The sequence below is a fragment of the Prionailurus bengalensis genome, chromosome X (assembly GCF_016509475.1).
Source record: "Prionailurus bengalensis isolate Pbe53 chromosome X, Fcat_Pben_1.1_paternal_pri, whole genome shotgun sequence".
NCBI classification, from domain to species: Eukaryota; Metazoa; Chordata; class Mammalia; order Carnivora; family Felidae; genus Prionailurus; species Prionailurus bengalensis.
Window position 1 is genome coordinate 28,151,225 of NC_057361.1, and position 18,635 is coordinate 28,169,859.

Genomic DNA, 18,635 nt, shown 5'->3' on the forward strand with positions numbered 1-18,635 from the left:
TATATAAATTCAGTAATTCTCCACAAAAATAAAAGGAAGTGAAGTAGCAAATCAGGGATACTGTTTTAGAACACCCTTGTATGGCCTAATAGGATTTCTCGAGCCAATAACTTTCAGGAAGGCTGGATTTTTCCTTTTCATAAGGTGAAGTAACATAAAGCAAATTATGACATCATGTCATTACCAAAAACAGACATGTGGTAATCCTGCCATTATGTTTATAACTAGCCCTATACAGTGAAAGTAGAAAACAACAATGCAAATAGAAATAACCAATGTTTCACTAAAGAAGGGAAAGGGTAAATTATACAACTAAAAACTAATCAAACTTTAAAGACATTTCCAATATAGCACTTTACCATTAACTGAGAAGAGAGCAGGGCTTTTTCCCATGATTTACCTCATCAGACCATTCTCATATATCAAAATAATGACAGAAAATGGCAAGCAAAATTAAGCTGCAGCTGTCTAAAGCATTTAATGGAATAAAGGAAATTTTTCTATCAAATGATTACTGGAGCTTTTGTGATGTCAAATAAAGAAAATGATCCCAGAGAAAATAACTAAAATATTTTGGAAAGAAAAAGATTAGAAGATGTCATGTTGAGATGATTAATGGAGAAATGTTAACACCATTAGATTAGTAATTTTAAAACAAATCACAATTCCGAAATTGCACCCTTGAGAAGGGGAAATAGCCACATATAATACAGACTCACAAAATTAAAGGAAAAAAATGTAGCAAAAGAGCTTGGATGAGTTGTACTTTCAAAACAGTAGGGAGCAAGGGAAAAAGTGTACTAATTACGGTAGTGGGAAATTTATTTTGAAAAGTTTTACACTATACTATACAGTATTTCAGTCAAGTACAAAGGAAAGAAGAAATTCACAAAGCTTTTTAGTACTGCTTGTAAAAAGATCCTGTGAATTCATTAGACGAGTTAGAAAGCGTGTTACCTATAAATTTTGTCAGATGGCGCAGTTTTGACTTTTCTCAGAAATATGCAGCAGGCCAAAGAGCTTGTTAGACTCCAACAACTTAATTAGAGGCTCTTTGCAGGTCTGTGTGGCATGGTGGAACCCTCAATACATATTTGTTAAGTTAAATATATACATAAAGGTAATTGTGTATATACACACATACCTAATGTGTGTGTGCACACTTATGCCATAATGGCAAACATTTATTTTTATTTTTATTTTTTTCATGTTTAGTTTTGAGACAGAAAGAGACAGAGTATGAGTGGGGGAGGGGCAGAGAGAGAGGGAGAAACAGAATAGGCAAACATTTTATTATTATTATTTTCTGAATGTTTATTTTTGAGACAGAGAGAGACAGAGTATGAGCAGGGGAGGGGCAGAGAGAGAGGGAGACACAGAATCTGAAGCAGGCTCCAGGCTCTGAGCTGTCAGCACAGAGCCCGACACGGGGCTGGAACCCACGAACTGTAAGCTCATGACCTGAGCCAAAGTCGGACACTCAAACAACTGAGCCACCCAGGTGCTCCAGTAATGGCAAACATTTTAATATCACTGAGATAAATTTAGCTATTAACTTAGTTCAACTGTAAGTACTTTGTGGAGCTCTATGTTAAGAAATTTAAGAAAATGGCTGACAACCATTTTCTTCCACCTCTCTCCTACTACTCTGATAGGAAGGGGAAAGGAGTGGTATGAAGAGAACATTCCATTTGAATGGGTTCAAAACATTTTGCTTGACATAGGAGTCATGTGGCATAGTAACAAATTTCTGGAAAAGCAGTTTCTGTGTTTGTTAAATTTTGCTTAAGCTTTTCAAATATAAAAGGTCGACCATAAATCTCTGGAAGAGAAAAACAACATGCAAATTTTTCTAAGTAAATTTGAGAACCTTCTAAAACCCAAAACTTGAATACTCGTGGAGTGATCATTCCTTACAATACATCTGAGAAATAATGCTGGTCATAGTTATAATAATGGCAATGGCAATAGAACAGTCCGATATAAATATACGTTTTCAAGCAATTATGGTTACTTTTCAAATCAGGGAAGTGAAGAAACAAAACTTTGGGGGAAATCTGAAATACTACATAGAAATTTGGGGAAGTATAGTGGCTATATGTCTTTGCCTGATAGAAAACTAATTATCAAAGTAAAGGAAGGAGATCTGAGCTAAAGTCCCAGCTTCAGTGAAAATGCTTTAGAAATGACATCCATTAAATGTATTTGCCTATGAACAACTGAAACATTATAATATTACTATGTAAAATTTATAGTGGACACAAGGATGATCAAGAATAAATATCCACCATTTAAGTCAATTCCAGGTTACTTCACAAAATTCCTCACATTTAATCCTTTACTATGCATGAAAACAATGGAAAGTTGAGGGGTGCTTGGGTGGCTCAGTCAGTTGAACATCAAACTCTTGATTTTGCCTCAGGTCATGATCTCATCATTCCTTTGAGCCCCTCATTGGGCTCTGTGCTGACAGCATGGGAGCCTGCTGGGGATTCTCTGTTTCCCTGTGTGTCACTACCCCGCTCCGTCTGTCTGCCTGTCTGTCCGTCTGTCTGTCTCTCTCTCTCTATCAATAAATAAACTTGAAAAGAAAGTTGACAGTAAACTGAACTTGTTTTTTTTTAAATATGCTATTTGCAATATTGTCTATTAAACAGTCTCTTTTAAAATCAACTTTATTGGGGTGGCTCAGTTGGATAAGTGTACAACTCTTGATTTTGACTCAGGTAATGATCTCACAGTTCATGATTGCAAGCACTGTGTCCATGAGTTTGAGCCCTGCACGGAGCCCTGGCCACGCAGAGCCTGCTTGGGATTCTCCCTCCCTCCCTCTCTCTCTGCCCCTCCCCTGCTCTCTCTCTCAAAATAAATATACTTTAAAAAAATTTTTTTTAACGTTTATTTATTTTTGAGACAGAGAGAGACAGAGCATGAACAGGGGAGGGGCAGAGAGAGAGTGAGACACAGAATCTGTAACAGGCTCCAGGCTCTGAGCCATCAGCCCAGAGCCCGACACGGGGCTCGAACTCACGGACCGCGAGATCGTGACCTGGCTGAAGTCGGACGCTTAACCGACTGCGCCACCCAGGCACCCCTAAATTTACAGTTTTGAAACCACTGCCACCATTTGATTTGTAGAACATTTCTATAGCTCCCTCAAATGATCCCATGTGTCCATTTTCAACAACTCATTATCCCCATCCCCATCCCCAGCTTCAATCAATCATGTAGCCTGTTCAAATATTCCCTTAGACCTAAATATTTGTCTTATCTACCTCATTAAAATATTGTAATCATAAAATAACACAATGCAGATGCTTTGAAAACAGTCGCCATTCACATGGTACAGTCCTTTAAAGGACTGGACTAGTACATGGAAAGGTTGGGCTATGTACTTTCCGCTAATCGTTCCTTCTCACGTGAAAAATGGTATTCAGTACTACTTAAAATATTTTCAAATTGTTCCAAAGTTCCAAACCTTGGCAGAATTATAAAACACTGTGACAAGATGTTATTAGGATATCTACTAAGTCCCATTTTAAAAATGGTTCTTGAGGATTATAGTAAACATGTCTGGTCACCAATTCTTTGATTTTCATCTTTCTTTTCTGCTATCTTACGACAAGATGGCAAAATCCATTTTAGGCTTGTCTCCTTTTTTTTTTTTTTTAAAAACCCAGTTCTTGGCACATTTATCTGGCACATATTTAGTGACTAAATGTGGTACAACTTTCAGGAATTGAATAAATTCACCAAATATTTATTGAGGACCTGTTAGGTAGTCCTGATCTCTTATAAGCTGACCTTTGGTAGGTAGTGAATTGAGGTTGACAGGGAAAACAACAAGGAAACTAATTAAAAAATAAACAAGGAGTTTCAGACGGTCATAAATGCCACAAAGAAAATAAAACATTGGGTGTGTACACAAAGCCAAGTGTTATCTTGGTGTGCATTTCAGGTTTATAACTTCTCTGTAGGTTAGTTTTGGAATAAATATATATTTGTATAAGAAAAAAAAAAGAAAAAAATGATTGAATCTAAATTGCCTTAAAATATTCTGAGTACTGCAAGAATCTCCACTGCGACCATAGCCAGATGCAGCTCCCTTCACCTTTGTGTTTAGAATGTGTAGATTTTCACAACAGGATGCTGTAATTTAACTGCAGACTTAAGATGTATACTTTTGAGTTTATAATATGAAAGATGTCCATTTCTTTACCACTATACATCCTGTGAGGACAGGATACCATGTAATTTTTCCAAGTATAGTCAATGATGGGTAGCACGTTTCTTTTATTTATTTATTTATTTATTTATTTATTTATTTATTTATTTATTTTAGCTTTTTTTTTTTTTTTTTTGAGAGAGAGAGAGAGAGAGAGAGGGAGGGAGAGAGAGAGAGGCAGACAGAGCATGGTTAGGGGAGGGGCAGAGAGACAGGGAGACAGAATCTGAAGCAGGCTCCAGGCTCTGTGCTGTCAGCACAGAGCCCGATGCGGGGCTCAAACTCACAAACTGTGAGATCATGACCTGAGCTGAAGTCGGAGGCTCAACTGACTATGCTACCTAGGCGCCCCAAAGGTAGCAAATTTCTAATCTGGTGCACCCTCTGCAACTCTTGCTTGCAATTATTTCCCACACTGTTAAATATATCAAAATAATAACAGTCATTCTAAATGGGGGAATCATCAGGTCTATACAGTAACACGCATAGGGAGCAGTGCAATGTTAGAGCACATTAGAAATTAATTGTGTTTTGTGTGCCATCATATTTCTACTGCTTGGTGAAAAGAAACTATTTCTGCTATGCCCATGTGGGGTTTACCATTGGAACCCAAATGTCTGTAATACATCTGCATATTCTTCTTCTATGGTTAAATTACTTCATCATCACATAAATCCGGAATGAATTCTGCTGTGAGGATTTAGATGGTCTAATCCATAAATCAGGGAAGTAGGCTGCAGAGTTAAACTGTTGTGAGTCGTTTGGCACTCAAATGTGCTTATTTACATTGTAAAAGTCTTTTTTATTCTAGAATGAAATCATAAGCTTAATCTGACAGACCAAAATCCGTACTTAGATCTTTATTTTTTAAGCCATTGATTTTGATAGTTTGGGATGCTTACATTTAAATATGATCAAACATATTTAAACTGAGTTATAAGATTTAGTTTCAGTAAACACAGGAAGACCTCACTTAGGAATTATTTTGATGTGCACCTAATGCAGTCAGCTTAAATTCGCAGCTTTCTTTTTTTTTTTTTTCCTTTTGACATATTCTTTTGGTTTTTTTTTTTATATTGAATTTACTGTTAAATTGGTTTCCATACAACACCCAGTGATCAAAAGAAGATCCTTCTTTTCTATTTGTCGATGCTAAGTTTTAGCCACATTGCTGATGGGATAGAAAAAGAGATGGAATGAAGAAATCTGGTCTATAGTGAACCTGGAATACTCAAAAGTCCTATCATGACAAGTGAAATATAGGAGCACTTTTCTATGGTGATTATGAGGTCCTCTCCTTTGATGATAACTTGTTTCCTCGACTGCTTTAAATTTTTTTCTCTCTACTCATGCACCTAAGTACACTATGTGGGAGATGATGTTGTAAAAGATGGGATGAGGAATCTGCAGGATTCCTGCAGGATGTAGTTGAGCTACTGCCAACACTGCTAAGCAGCGCCACTGCTTCTTGTGGTAATCTTAGTGATACCGTAATATTCTCTCTCAAGTGCACATCATCAACACTCAATGATATAGAGCATTTCAACAGCTACCAATGGTGGATTTTTCGCAGGTACTGCAGAATCAAGATAATGAAATTACTGGAATAGGAAAGAAAAAAAATGCTGACTGAAATGTCTTCGTAATTTTACAAATTACAGATATTAAAGTGGTTATTTAGACAGGACTACCATGGCTCCTACAATAATTTAGAGGCACATCCGAGCTAATTGGCACATTAACATATGCAGAATTAGGGGGAGCGGATAAGAAAGCAAGAAAACCAAGTCAAATTCATTTTCAAACATCCTTGTTGAAAATTCTGTTTGTCTGAATTAATTCATTTCTGCAGGAATTCTCAGCTGTGTTTTCTACTTTCATCCAATTACCATAAGAGTAAGGGCACAATCAAAATTGAAGAAAGTCACCCCAACTCCCTCCCATTGAAATCCTGACAATGCCATACATGTGAACAACAAGGAGTGAGTACTCAGACATGTGAAGTGAAGAAAAGACTGTGGGGCAACTCAGCCATTACCAAGAATGAATTCTCCAAAGCTGTTCTCAACCTTTGCTACATGTGAAAATACCCTGGAGAATTTCCAATAATTCTCATGACTGAGTCTACACAGAAATTCTGACATGATTGGCCGAGGGCACCCCCTGGGAACTTCGATTTTTCTTCCAGATCTTAGGCGCTAAAACTAAACGTCCATGTTTTGGTAAGTTCTGCAGGAAAATTACGGAGTAAATAACTATATTCGTGGTATGTGTTTCTTTGCAGTTAGATAATTTAAGGATTTTATTCTGCAAAATTACAATGCTGTTTTGAGGAAATTCTCCGTGATTTTTATATTTTAATCATACTATTTTTGAAATAGTTCTTTAAGTTTCTGATTTATGTATCTAGAAGATAAACTTGTGTATCTAGAAGAACTCTCCCCATTTGCTTTATTCTATTTGAATCAATAAGATGTCACCTTAATTTTGTACTTGAATAAAGATCTCTCTTTAAATGGCCTGGCATTGGGGCTTTGATGCTGTGGTCAAACTATTCAAGATTTTGGTGTGTTTATGTGTGATTGTCTGAAAAGAAATGCTCAGGTCACTGTAAGCTCTGATATCCTTGCAGTATGTAGTCTTATTGTCTAAATGGTTAAGCTTTACTCATGTGAGCTCATGCCAGTAAATACAACAGTATATATTTTTAATCAGATTTAGAATCAGAAGGCTCAATTCTATAATCACGACAGATAACTGATCAATTAACACGCTGAGGCAGGGCGGGGGGCTCATTTCTGCCTTATAGTTACAAATGCAAATGGAATCCAAGGACCTATTCTGGTCTATATCTACTTTTATAAATAGTAAGAGTATATATGAAGAGTTAGAAAGTATACACATTGCATGGATGTCCTTAATACCAGGAATTTGTTACACCTGAGAATCTTAATCTTAAAAGGCAGAAAAAGAAGGCTTGAAGAGCAGATTTAAATTTGATAGCAAAACTATCACTGCACCACACGGTGGAGTCAGACATCCACAAATCTAAGTGGCCAGAGTGTGACAGGAAATCAGAGCACATTATTTAAGATGACTAAATACGGTAATGCTATTCCTTTTGTCTGGCTTCTCAGTGATATACTAAAACAAGTACTGATTCCTGAAACGGGAAAGCTAAGTCCACTGAATCTTTTATTTATTTTTTTTAATTTTTCAATGTTTATTTATTTTTGAGACAGAGAGAGAGAGAGCGCACCAGCAAGGGCAGAGAGAGAGAGGGAGACACAGAATCCAAAGCAGGATCCAGGCTCTGACCTGGCAGCACAGAGCCTCATGCAGGGCTCGAACCCACGAACTGCAAGATCATGACCTGGGCTGAAGTTGGATGCTTAAATGACTGAGCCACCCAGGCGCCCCCCCACCCCCGACAGAATCTTTTAATTAGCAATGAAGTCTGATGAAAATTTAATGAGACAAGTTGTTTTGCATTAATATAAACCATTAAAATTAGCCCCCATGATATACACTCAAAAAAAATGTCATTTTGGTGGCATTCTTAGTGGCTTCTTTGTCTGACAAACTCTGCTTATGTTCTTACTTCACAGACAACCTCTTTACTTTCTACTTGTTTCTTTGAAGAGAGTTTCAAATCAAGCTTCAGGAAATGCAATCCTTGAAGTAAATCTGAGTACCTGATAACTCTGTTCCAGAAAACAATTCACTAGCTGTCATCTTAAAAGAATATCTTGGAGAAGAATGTTTCAATAGCTTTCAGGAGGCTTGCATTTTCCAATATTATATATTACCAGTGGCGGAATTCAATGTCGAGAAGTATCTCGAAAATGCCCGTGCAACCAGAAATTCATGGAAAACGGATTTGAGCCTGTTAGTGCTCTAAAATCCCTTTTCTCAAGTAGATTTGAAATTTGTTAGTTGACATGTGTGCTGTTATTTCCAAGTACTTCAAACTGTGATAATTAAAAACATTTTTACTACAGCTTTTTTAGTGGAGAAAACCAAACACTTTCCATTATGGTATTAAAAACTAGTATGTTATATTCATGTTTATGGAATCCTGGATTTATATCTCAGTTAAAATACTCAGGATCCACAGCCTTTTCAACGAAACAAGCTGGTTTTTTTTTTTTCCTAAAAGCTCCCATTTGTTTCTAAAACAATAACAGCTATTGCTTGTTTCAAATTTGCTACTCATACTTCCATTCTTCAAGCCTTAAAAAACTATATATTTTATAGTACAAATGTTCACTTTTAATGTTTATTATTTATACTGTTCAAAATTTCCCTTAATTATATTCAGAAATTTATGAGCAGTCTTTAATCAAACATTCCTCCAAGTTTATGTCACTAAATTAAAAAAAGAATCGATTCTATTCTGCTTTTAGTTTATAATCATGTAGTCCTTCCCAACTCAGTAATTTATGTCATTCCTGACATGCATTTTTCTAAAGCCTGCCTATAAAATTTTCTATGTGACTCACGAGGATTCTGCCAACAGGATTCCCCCAAACCACATCTTCTTCATCCCCTGTTGCACTGAGGAACCCCTCTGCCCTGGGCTTGGTAACTCTATCGAAACCACCTATACTCTGCCCCGTGTTCTCAGGGACTTCTTTGGTCAGAATTTGACAATATGGTAAAGTGTCCCATGCTACTGTGTACAATGATGCTCTGGACACCAATTTAACTATGACTCAGTGCACTGTAACTGCACTGTAACCGTGACCTATAAATCCAAGAGTTAATCCAAAAATTCATTTTAAAATGAGAACACTCGGGCATCTCCACCAGTTAGTGCGAAGAGGGCCTTTGGGATGGGTATATGACCTTCTAATGCCCCTCCTATCATAACATACTTCTCTGAGTCATCCTTGGCTGTTAGGTTCATAATATGTACCTAAGATCCGAAAAGTAGCTACATTACTATCAGAAAATATCAAAGATACTGAAATAAATAATACCTACCATACTTTACATAGGTTGAAATGTTATTTAAAAATAGAATTGCAGCTTTTAAAAAATACTTTCCAAGGTAAAAGTTAATTGAGGTATAGCTTAAATTTATAAAGTATAAAGGGATCTTTGATTTCCATTACTGTTTTAACTCTCATTCTAGAAAATCTGGCTTGGGACAGTTCGGATTGAACAGAGTGGGATGTGTGAGTACATGTGAGTGTATATGGTATGATTATTAGTAATTAAATGCAAATTTATATCTCAAACATTTTGCTATTAACTACTTGCAATACATTAAGTGTAGAATATAGAGATCCTATAAATTATGATTCCAAGATAACAGAGATGAGCTGATAATAAAATATTTGAGACTGAATTTTTTGAGGCTGCATTTTTAGTGGTACCACTAAAACTAATTTGTTTACAATTTACATTCCTAAGGCTTCCCTCTAGCTTTAGTTTGAAAATACTGAGAAACAGCAGACTTCCATATGACATTTCCCTATCTTTTAAGTATCTCTGTTTCAAATTCTGCCACCATATATTTTCAAAAATAAAGCTTAGAGTACTAACCTAGAGCTCTCTTTTCCCCGTGCCTCCAGATACTCAAATCAGCCAATGAAATAACACTCCATACAATGAGCCGCATAAATTTTAACTCAGAAATTCAGCAATGTCCTGTTCAGATAATACACCCAATAACAGTAGCTCATTCCCAGTCTACTTGCCTGGGCTTCCTGAGGCATCTGAGCTGCGTCCACTTTGTCAGCAATATAAGCTGCCAACTGCTTGTCAATGGATGAGAGGGACTCCTGAATTAAGTGCAAGGATTTTTCGATCTCCTGGGCAGACTGGATACTCTGTTCAAGCAACTTTTGCCTCCTCACAGCCTAAAGAAAATAAGTGAGAATGAATCAGTGAAATGCTTACTCGCGGTAGTTTTTCTGCAACCCAGCTGCAAAGTAAATGAAGATTCTAGATTCTTCCACCATCACCTTTTTGTAAGATAGATTCCGCAGCTTCCTGCCACTCATTCAGCTCTGCTTACACAAATAAGAGTAAGAATGAGAAAAAAAAAAGGAATTAGCATACAGAACTACAGGATCAGGAATATACGCAGGACAAAACCACAGAATTATGCACATCAAGGAAAGAGGGTGGAAAAAACATTAGTGAAAGCATCTTGGACACTGCAATCTGTCGTTCTCAGACCGAATGTTCCTCCTGATCTCATTATATAGTTCAAGAGATTTGGTTTACTTAGAATAGGGTCATCGTCATCACAATCCAATTCAAGATGGATAATCCACTTCCACCAGTGAGACACATAGACAATCTGTTCAGAATCAGCTCCTTTTCAAAAGGAGAATTTCACACAGTCATCTGGTTATGGATTTATTTTAAATATGACTTGCACCCGTTTTCCATGGGCTTTTTCCGCCATGTTTTTTTTTCACAATTTTGATTATGGAAATAACTTGCACAACTGGATCTGTGTTACTGCTGAGGCGGAACAAATAAGTAATCCTAATATAGCCACAATTAATCTTGATTGTTACTATAGGTATGATTAAGATAATTTAACATTTTCCAAATATAAATAGCAATGCTGAACAGACTGCACAGTCTCCCTTCAAGGATCTGTTCACCTTTAAAAGAAGGGTTCTAAAAGTAAGGAATGGGACAAGGAATTTAATGAGAATTCCTTAAGTTATGCATCATACCAAGTATTTTTTCTTTCTAACACGATGTGTACACATGATTACCTGGTACAAGAGAACTATCCTTCCCACACACCATGAATGGGGTTTTAAAAATGTCCCTGCTTCTGATGAATACAGCCTAATATATAGACTTGTCAAATCACTACCCTGTACACCTGAAACTAATGTAACATTGTGTGCCAACTATACTTCAAAAAAAATATGTAAAGGAAAAAAGAATACATACATTGGCTCTGAGGCTTAAAATGTATTAGAGATACCATTATTCTTGAAGGAGGCCAACTGGGAACACATTGTTACTCAACGGTGAATAAGGCTAAGAGGTCTGGACCAAGGTCTTGCACTGCAGCAGGAGTGGGAAGACATTGTCAGTATTTCTATTAGTACAGGAAATCGTCAGGATTTTGCCCCTGGCTTTACTTTTTTCTCATTCCACCCACAGCTTTAGTTGCGCTGAGCCCTCTTAATGCTCCCATCTCTCAACACTATGTCTCCAGTCCAGATCTCTCCCTCGATCTCCTCATGTGCATCGTGGACATCCCACAGCAACCAAAACAGCAGTAGGACCAAATATCGGCATCTTCTGCGTCCCCTTCTCACCTACTTATCACCTCTCCAATTTGTTTTTGCTCTCCCTCTGTACTTTTTTCCCTATTTCAGTGACTTACAATTATTCACTGCCTTTATTAGGCTTAATTCTGAATATTCCCTCTTCTTCTATCATGCCGTTCACCATTTTGTGTTTAATCAATCAATTCCCGAACCTTTCTTCTACCTCTTAATACTTTCTGATTCCATCCTTTTCTTCCACCCCCTGCCCCACCCCAACACCACTGTCATTACTCTAGTTGAGGTCATTATCACCTCTTGCCTCAAAAACAGTACATGCTTTTGGCTGGTATCCTATCCTATCATTACCCATCTGCAATGTAGCTATGGTGTGTTCTTTCTAAAATGCAATCATGGTTCTCTGCTTAAAATCCCCTAGTGAGTATTCGTTTTCCTGAGGATCAATGCAATACTCCTTAATATGGCTTTAAAGTTCCTTCATAGTCCCTGCTGGTGTCTTCTACTTCGTGCTCAAGCTACAGAGAAATTTTACTTTTCATTCCTGAACATGCACGATGTCCCTCTTGATACTTGGCCCTAAACATACTACTCTTCTTTCTTCAAACAACTCCACCCTAACTTTTTATTGGCTAATTCACCTTTATCCTTTAACTCTTACGTTGGAAATGTGGACATCTCCCCCACCAGGTGGCTGTCCCTGACACCCTATGCTCTCCGTTGTACTCTGTATTGCTGGCTCAGCATGTATCACACAACACTGTAATTTCCCATTAATTTCTTTTGCCCCTACTTCAGACTTTAAGTACCAATGTGATTAGAGACTGTGGGTGCCTTGTTCATTGCTCAATACCAGTTCCTAAAAAAAGACGAATACTTTTGTTCATGACTGAATGAATGGTGTAACAAAGCTTTTTGATAGGGAAAACAGAGAAGAATTCAAATAGTTGAAAAATGGATTTACAAAAGAAATTGGGGAACAGGTCGCCACCAGACAGAAATATTGTCTGTAGAAAAGTTCTTCCAGTTTTGTTGTTTTGTTTTGTTTTGGTGTGTGTGTGTGTGTGTGTGTGTGTGTGTGTGTGTGTTGGAATTAAAAGTATCAGAATACACCATTATTTAAAGAAAACTTTAATCTACTTCTATTAAAACACTTCATCCAAGTCAGTGACCAAGATCTTGTCCTGTAGTCTAATTCAAATATTGTTTTCCCTTTCTTTAGTCAAAACTTCAACTAGAAGTTACATCAAATCAAAATTCAGTTAACAGTGCTCATGGCTATAATCAGAACTGTCTGTATTGTACAAGAGAATGTCTGTAGCCTAGCCAGACTTTCTGCAGAGAAATGGATCCCTAATGATAAAGTTTCACCACTGTGACAGGTGGCTGGAGAAAGCTTCCAATCACAGTACACAGTAACTGCCTACTCAGGCATTGTTTAAGTCTCATCCTTTATCCGTCCGAAGGCAAAAACAACCTACTGTCCTGTGCTTTAAGATAATAGGATATAATACAGCATAATGTTAAACAACATGTCTAGCCCCAAAATTATATTTAGAAATCTAACCTCTTCTAGTCAGGAGATTCTATGGATTGAAATAAATAAAATGACCTAAGAGATGATAGCAGAAGAGTTGACCTTAGGTAGGTTGGTTGTTTGCCTGCCCTGGCAGTCAGTAAGAGAGACTGATTTACATGGATTCTTTGATTTTCTGAGAGAGAGAAAAGACCTGATGTCAATCTAAGCTTATAGAATTCTTTGAACTAATGATGACATAAGCTGCCTTCTATTTCTAAACATCTTGTTGGTCAAACCCTGATGGGATGCCAGGCCTGTGGATTGTCTAGGACCCTCTGGCCACTCGATCTGTGCTGTCTCACTGATTGGAGCTGGTAGGAAGATCTGAACCATAATCATTTTTTTGTTGCTGGTCCAGAATATGGCTCAACTACTGTTTTAAAATGTTGTATCATGTCTTCAGCTAATCCTCCCAGCAGTAAGAGGAATCGTATAGATGAACACAAGTAGCAAGTATGAGGAGAGTTAGAAACACACTGAAAGGTTGGAAATCAACGGCAAAAATATAAAAGTACAAAAGTGAATCATCATGATGGTTAGGTACCGAAGAAAAAAAACATAACAAAATTTTCTTTTGGTTTTCAGAAAAATCCAAGGAAAACTTATTTAAACTAATCAATATACATGAAAATATATTATTATTATTTCTTCAAAGTTTTCTGGAGTATAAAATCAAAAGCTGACTAATTTTTGTTGGCAACGTAAAGTTGTCTCCACAGTGAATTATTTTTTACATTCCTATTCTGTTTTAAGTAATAACCTTTGTGCTTCAATACTACAAACACTTAAATCAGAGAATGACATGGCTAAGAAATTGGAGAAATGAATTTTTCATTCTGGAAGAATAAATTTCTCAAGTGCAATAAAAAGTGGAAATTTGAACCAAAATAAAGAAAGGTATTTAAAATATGAATGCAGGCTTAAATATAGTGAAACACATTACACACATTATCCCAATAGCTTTCTACAAATCATCACTCATTTAAGGAACTCTATGTCCTGATATACTTATTAAAGTTGCTATACAACACAGTAATTTTTATTTCATTTAGTAAATAACAGACTTGACTGCAAGTCACTTGCAACTGCAAAAAGTTGACTTGACTGCAAATAAGTTACAAATATGGGTGTTTTTCCTATTAAAATAAGACCTTCTGAGAAAATTATAAAGATTTATTTCCCTTATAGTTAAGCTTTCTAGCCAGCAGCAAATGCTTATTAAGCACATAATATGTTGCAGAACTGAATTTTACAGATAGTTTCTCACGATAGGAGATAACAACCAAATGAGAAAAAAATCTAGGAGAATGCAAGGATGAAACATTTTTTAGCCAAAAAAAGAAACAAGAAAAACAATCCACATGATAGGAATTAAAAAGTGCCAGAAAAGTGTTTTTGTCCAAAATTCCCTATCCTATACTGATGCAATTCTTCTCTTGGTTGCATACTCCACCAATTTAAAAAATATATGTATGGATTACAAAAAAAAACTGCTAGAAGAGAAATTCCCAAGAAATTTAATTCATTTTGTAGCATGAGTTAGTTCGAGGCCACAAAAATAATTTCCTTTCAGGATCTGTGGGATATGGGTTTGGGAAGGGGAGAGATTTTGTCATTATTTTGTTTCTTCTTTTATGAGTGTGTTATTGTTTTACCTGATTTGCTTTTGTTTTTGTTTTTTTTTTTGGCAGAAAACTGGGGAATAATTTTTGATGCCTGGCTATGATTGTGGGGGACCTACCGGGCAGAGGAGGTTTTCATGAGGAAGCCGTTTGTTGTGGAACCCCTTGTGGAGGGGTACAAGAGTGATGTAAGTCTTGAGGAAAGGAAAATATGACTGTGCAAAAGATGCACTTTGATATCTTAGCATCTTGCACAAACCTTTTGTTTTTATCCAATTATGTAATAAATATTCCTTGGTTCCTTACTATGTGCCAGGCAAAAGCAGCTCTCAGTTTTTTCTTCATAAAGTATACAGTAGATCCAGGCTTAACAATGTAAAATTTTCCCTTTCATTGGCCCTATGCCAAAAAACGGATTCTTTTTAGTGGGCTGGGATTTTGAGATGCACTTGGCTTTTCAGAAGTCTGGACTGTGGATTTTCTAGAGAATTGCAGATCCTTGCCCATTCTGCTCTAATTTATGGGGAAAAAACATTCAGGCTCTTTGTGCAGACAAATTACCTAGGGATTCTTTAAATTGTATTCATTAGAATTTCTAAGAAAAGGGAAAGAAGACATGTCAGATGGTTCATTAAAAAAAAACAATATGGTTTATGATCATCTTGTAGTAAAAAAAAAAAAAACACACAATGATTTATTGTTTCTAAGTATTTGTCATTTAGACCCACACATGTAAAATGTTTTCACTTCCATAATTGTTTTATTTTCTTTTCCCTAAGTAATGAAATATGATAGCCATTCTTCAATTAGGCCTCATTTCTTTGAGTTATTTTAGTAGTACATGAACTAAAGAAAACTATTTCTCAAATTTTGATGCAAATAAAGCAACCGCTAATTCTTGAAGCTTCTGCTTGGGGGAGAACATTAACTGCCCCACTTTGAATGCCACTACCTTGCACAAAACAGAACAACGACTTAAGTATTTTTCTCATGGACAGTGGCTAGAAGGTGGGAGTCCTGAAAGAGATGTGCTAAAAACAAGTCCTACTCCCACGGCTCTTCAGAAATTAATGTGGAGAGCAAAGAGAGGCACTGATCTGCATTATTTAACAACCTCACCTGACTTCACACAGACTGTCCTTGACCAAAAAGTTCTATTTTCTGGAGTCTCACGTTCAGCACACCAGTAAATTAATGCAACTACTTCCTTTTCGTGTTTCTTTGTTACCAATAGAGTGGTTGTAATTTGCTCAAATACCAAATCATAAAAGTACTCAATTTGACTGAATTGTTTTTGGTGGGTTGGAGAGCACTTTTTAGTGAACTACAGTTGACACACAATGTTACATTAGTTTCAGGCATACAGCACAGTGATTTGACAAGTGTAGCTACCATCTGTCACCACGCAATGCTATTAAATACCAGTGACTATAGCGCCTATTCTGTATCTTTTATTGCCAGGACTTACTTATTCCATAACTTGAAGCCTGTATCGCCCTTGCCCCTTCACCCATTTCCATTAGCTGTTTCCTCCTAACTCTTATGCAACTTATGAGCTACTCTGAAGCTCCATCATTATGGTCATGAATGCAATGGACTCTCTTATCTTAGAATTTTAGCTACAGTCTTGAACTGAAAACAGTGAGTCCTAAATTCCTCTCTAAGAGATCAAGATAACAAGTTTTATCTCAGAAAACTTTACATGAGAGGTAGGAAAGCTGGCTCTTCTTTCATTACTCCACCAAGCTCATTACTCCAACACTCCAGGTAGATTTTGAAGAGAATCATAGCCTGACTTCATGGCCAAGGGAGACAGTGTGATGACATCATTGGTCAACTCCTCAAAGAAGAATAAAAAGTGGTACTTCAACCTCTCTACCCTAAGCAAGTTAAGGAAGCTCCAGGTCTATTACCCATAGAGTCTGGGAGTCCAGAGTAAATTGGGATGGCATCTAATTACAAACCTGGACTCGGCTCATGCAGCTAAATGCTTTATTTGCTTTCTATGCCTAAGTAGGTATAAAGGAAAATAAATTAGAAATGATGCTATACTGAGGAGCGGAGGCAGCTGTGCTTCCTAAACCCTGGTGTGGCAAAAAAAAAAGTCTCCATAGATCAAGTAGGGATGGAAAAAGGCAGTCATATTTGAGTGGTCTAGCAGAAACAATGCTTCAGGAGCAAGAGTACTCCACAATGAAGAGGCTTGAAGATATTTTCACTAAGCGTGTTTTTCTTATCAAAGAATTGGGAAGACGCAGGAACTATTGTAAGACCTCTTAAAGAACCTACACTTGCACCCCAAAATAGTCAGTGCTTGTGTCCTTGCTATATAAAATACAAAACACCACAAAAACGCTAGCTACCAGGAGAATTTCGCCACTTTTCTTTCTGCCAGTGGAGAAAAATGGGACACAGATGGGGTAAGGAAAAGTGATGGTGATGTAGAGAGGAACCTGATCACTCTCCTCTTGTACTGCACATCACTTAGGCCAGGGTTTAAGCTTGAAATGGAACAGCAGAAGAACATTAAAATGAATATGAGATTGAAATTTTAAGCTGAACTAAACTGGCTTTAACTTTTTAATTTCACAGAAACGGGAAAGCAATGGGATCTATTCAAGATGTCAGTAAGAAAGATGAAACAATCATCAGCTTGAAGCAAAATATTTCATGTTTCTGTCCTACCTGGTTCAAACTATACAAAAAACTGCTGTGATGGTCAATGAACTCAACACTTGATACACTGAAGTAGAGGCAGAGGAAAAAGATGGATATGAAGAACAGCTAGAATGTGATCTTGGGAAAGGTAGGAAATGGTTTATGGAAGGCATGAAGAGATAGATCATGAAGGACCTAGGAACAGTCTTCGAAACACTGAGAAATATGGGAGCATGGCATGATTAGAAGGCTTATAAAGAAGAGACTCTTAAAAACTGAGAACAAACTGAGGGTTGATGGGGGGTGGGAGGGAGGGGATGGTGGGTGATGGGTATTGAGGAGGGCACCTTTTGGGATGAGCACTGGGTGTTGTATGGAAAACCAATTTGACAATAAACTTCATATATTGAACAAAAAAGGCTTATAAAGATACAGTGATTCCTTGTTTTATACACTATCTACCAATGTCCCAAGTGTGGACTACTGATGCTATCAAATGCAATGCTTCGCCTACTGATGGACAATTTCAGTGAACAGCCAATTAAAGTTTCTGAAGGATAATTTGACGGTCATTAAGGAGGCATGGCAGGAAAAGGTCAGGAATTATTTAAGGACCACGAGGCACCTTCTGTTTGTCTCACAAACACGTTCTCTTAACTTTTAGTTGTTCAGAGCTGGCAGGAGGGCATCCTTATAAAAGCTAAAATTTGAGGCACACCCTGGGCCTCGCTGTAGACTCAGACCTCTTTAGGGTTGATGAGAAATAAACATCTCATTTTTCATGACTTTGTAGGGTGGAAGGAAAATAGTAGATCCTCCCAGAGTTGCATACAACATTCCTAGATGGTTCAGTGTGCTTTCAGCAGGCTAAGGAAAGGCTTTTCAAGAAGAATCCAACTAGTATTTTCCAAAGGGAATTAAATGGAGATTAAAAGAAAAGCAGAGGGGAAAGAAGATAATGTACAGCAGAACGGACAATTTTCAACTACTCACTGTCTCAGCAACCTTCAAAAGCTTCTCTTTGTTGCCTTTTTTGTTCGTTTGTTTTCAAATTAGTCTGTCATACTTTTTCCTAAAGAAAGGAGGTTCCACACACTGTTCCTTGGACAAGGAAGATCAAACAAATAAAAAACTACGTTGCTTTAAGCCACTTTAGATTTAACTCTTATGGGGAGTTCTGGCACAATTAGTTTTTGTGGCATGCTTATTAGCATACATGATAGGGATTCAGGCTCTAAATAATTAGTCAGACGCGCACAAGTGTTTGTATACATATTCTTTAA

The 18,635-nt window shown here is 37.0% G+C and overlaps 1 protein-coding gene across 8 annotated transcripts in view; it reads right to left on the bottom strand.

The window, feature by feature from the left end:
• Window positions 1-18,635, bottom strand: part of DMD (dystrophin) — a 2,018,590-nt gene that overhangs the window by 1,232,288 nt on the left and 767,667 nt on the right. For 6 of the 8 annotated variants that reach the window (XM_043570319.1, XM_043570321.1, XM_043570317.1 and 3 more), the window contains exon 30: window positions 9,931-10,092. In XM_043570319.1, coding sequence (XP_043426254.1) covers window positions 9,931-10,092 — 162 coding nt within the window. Of the gene's footprint in view, window positions 1-9,930; window positions 10,093-10,197; window positions 10,412-18,635 lie in introns of those variants that run through there. The other 2 variants (XM_043570323.1, XM_043570322.1) reach the window with 1 other exon arrangement.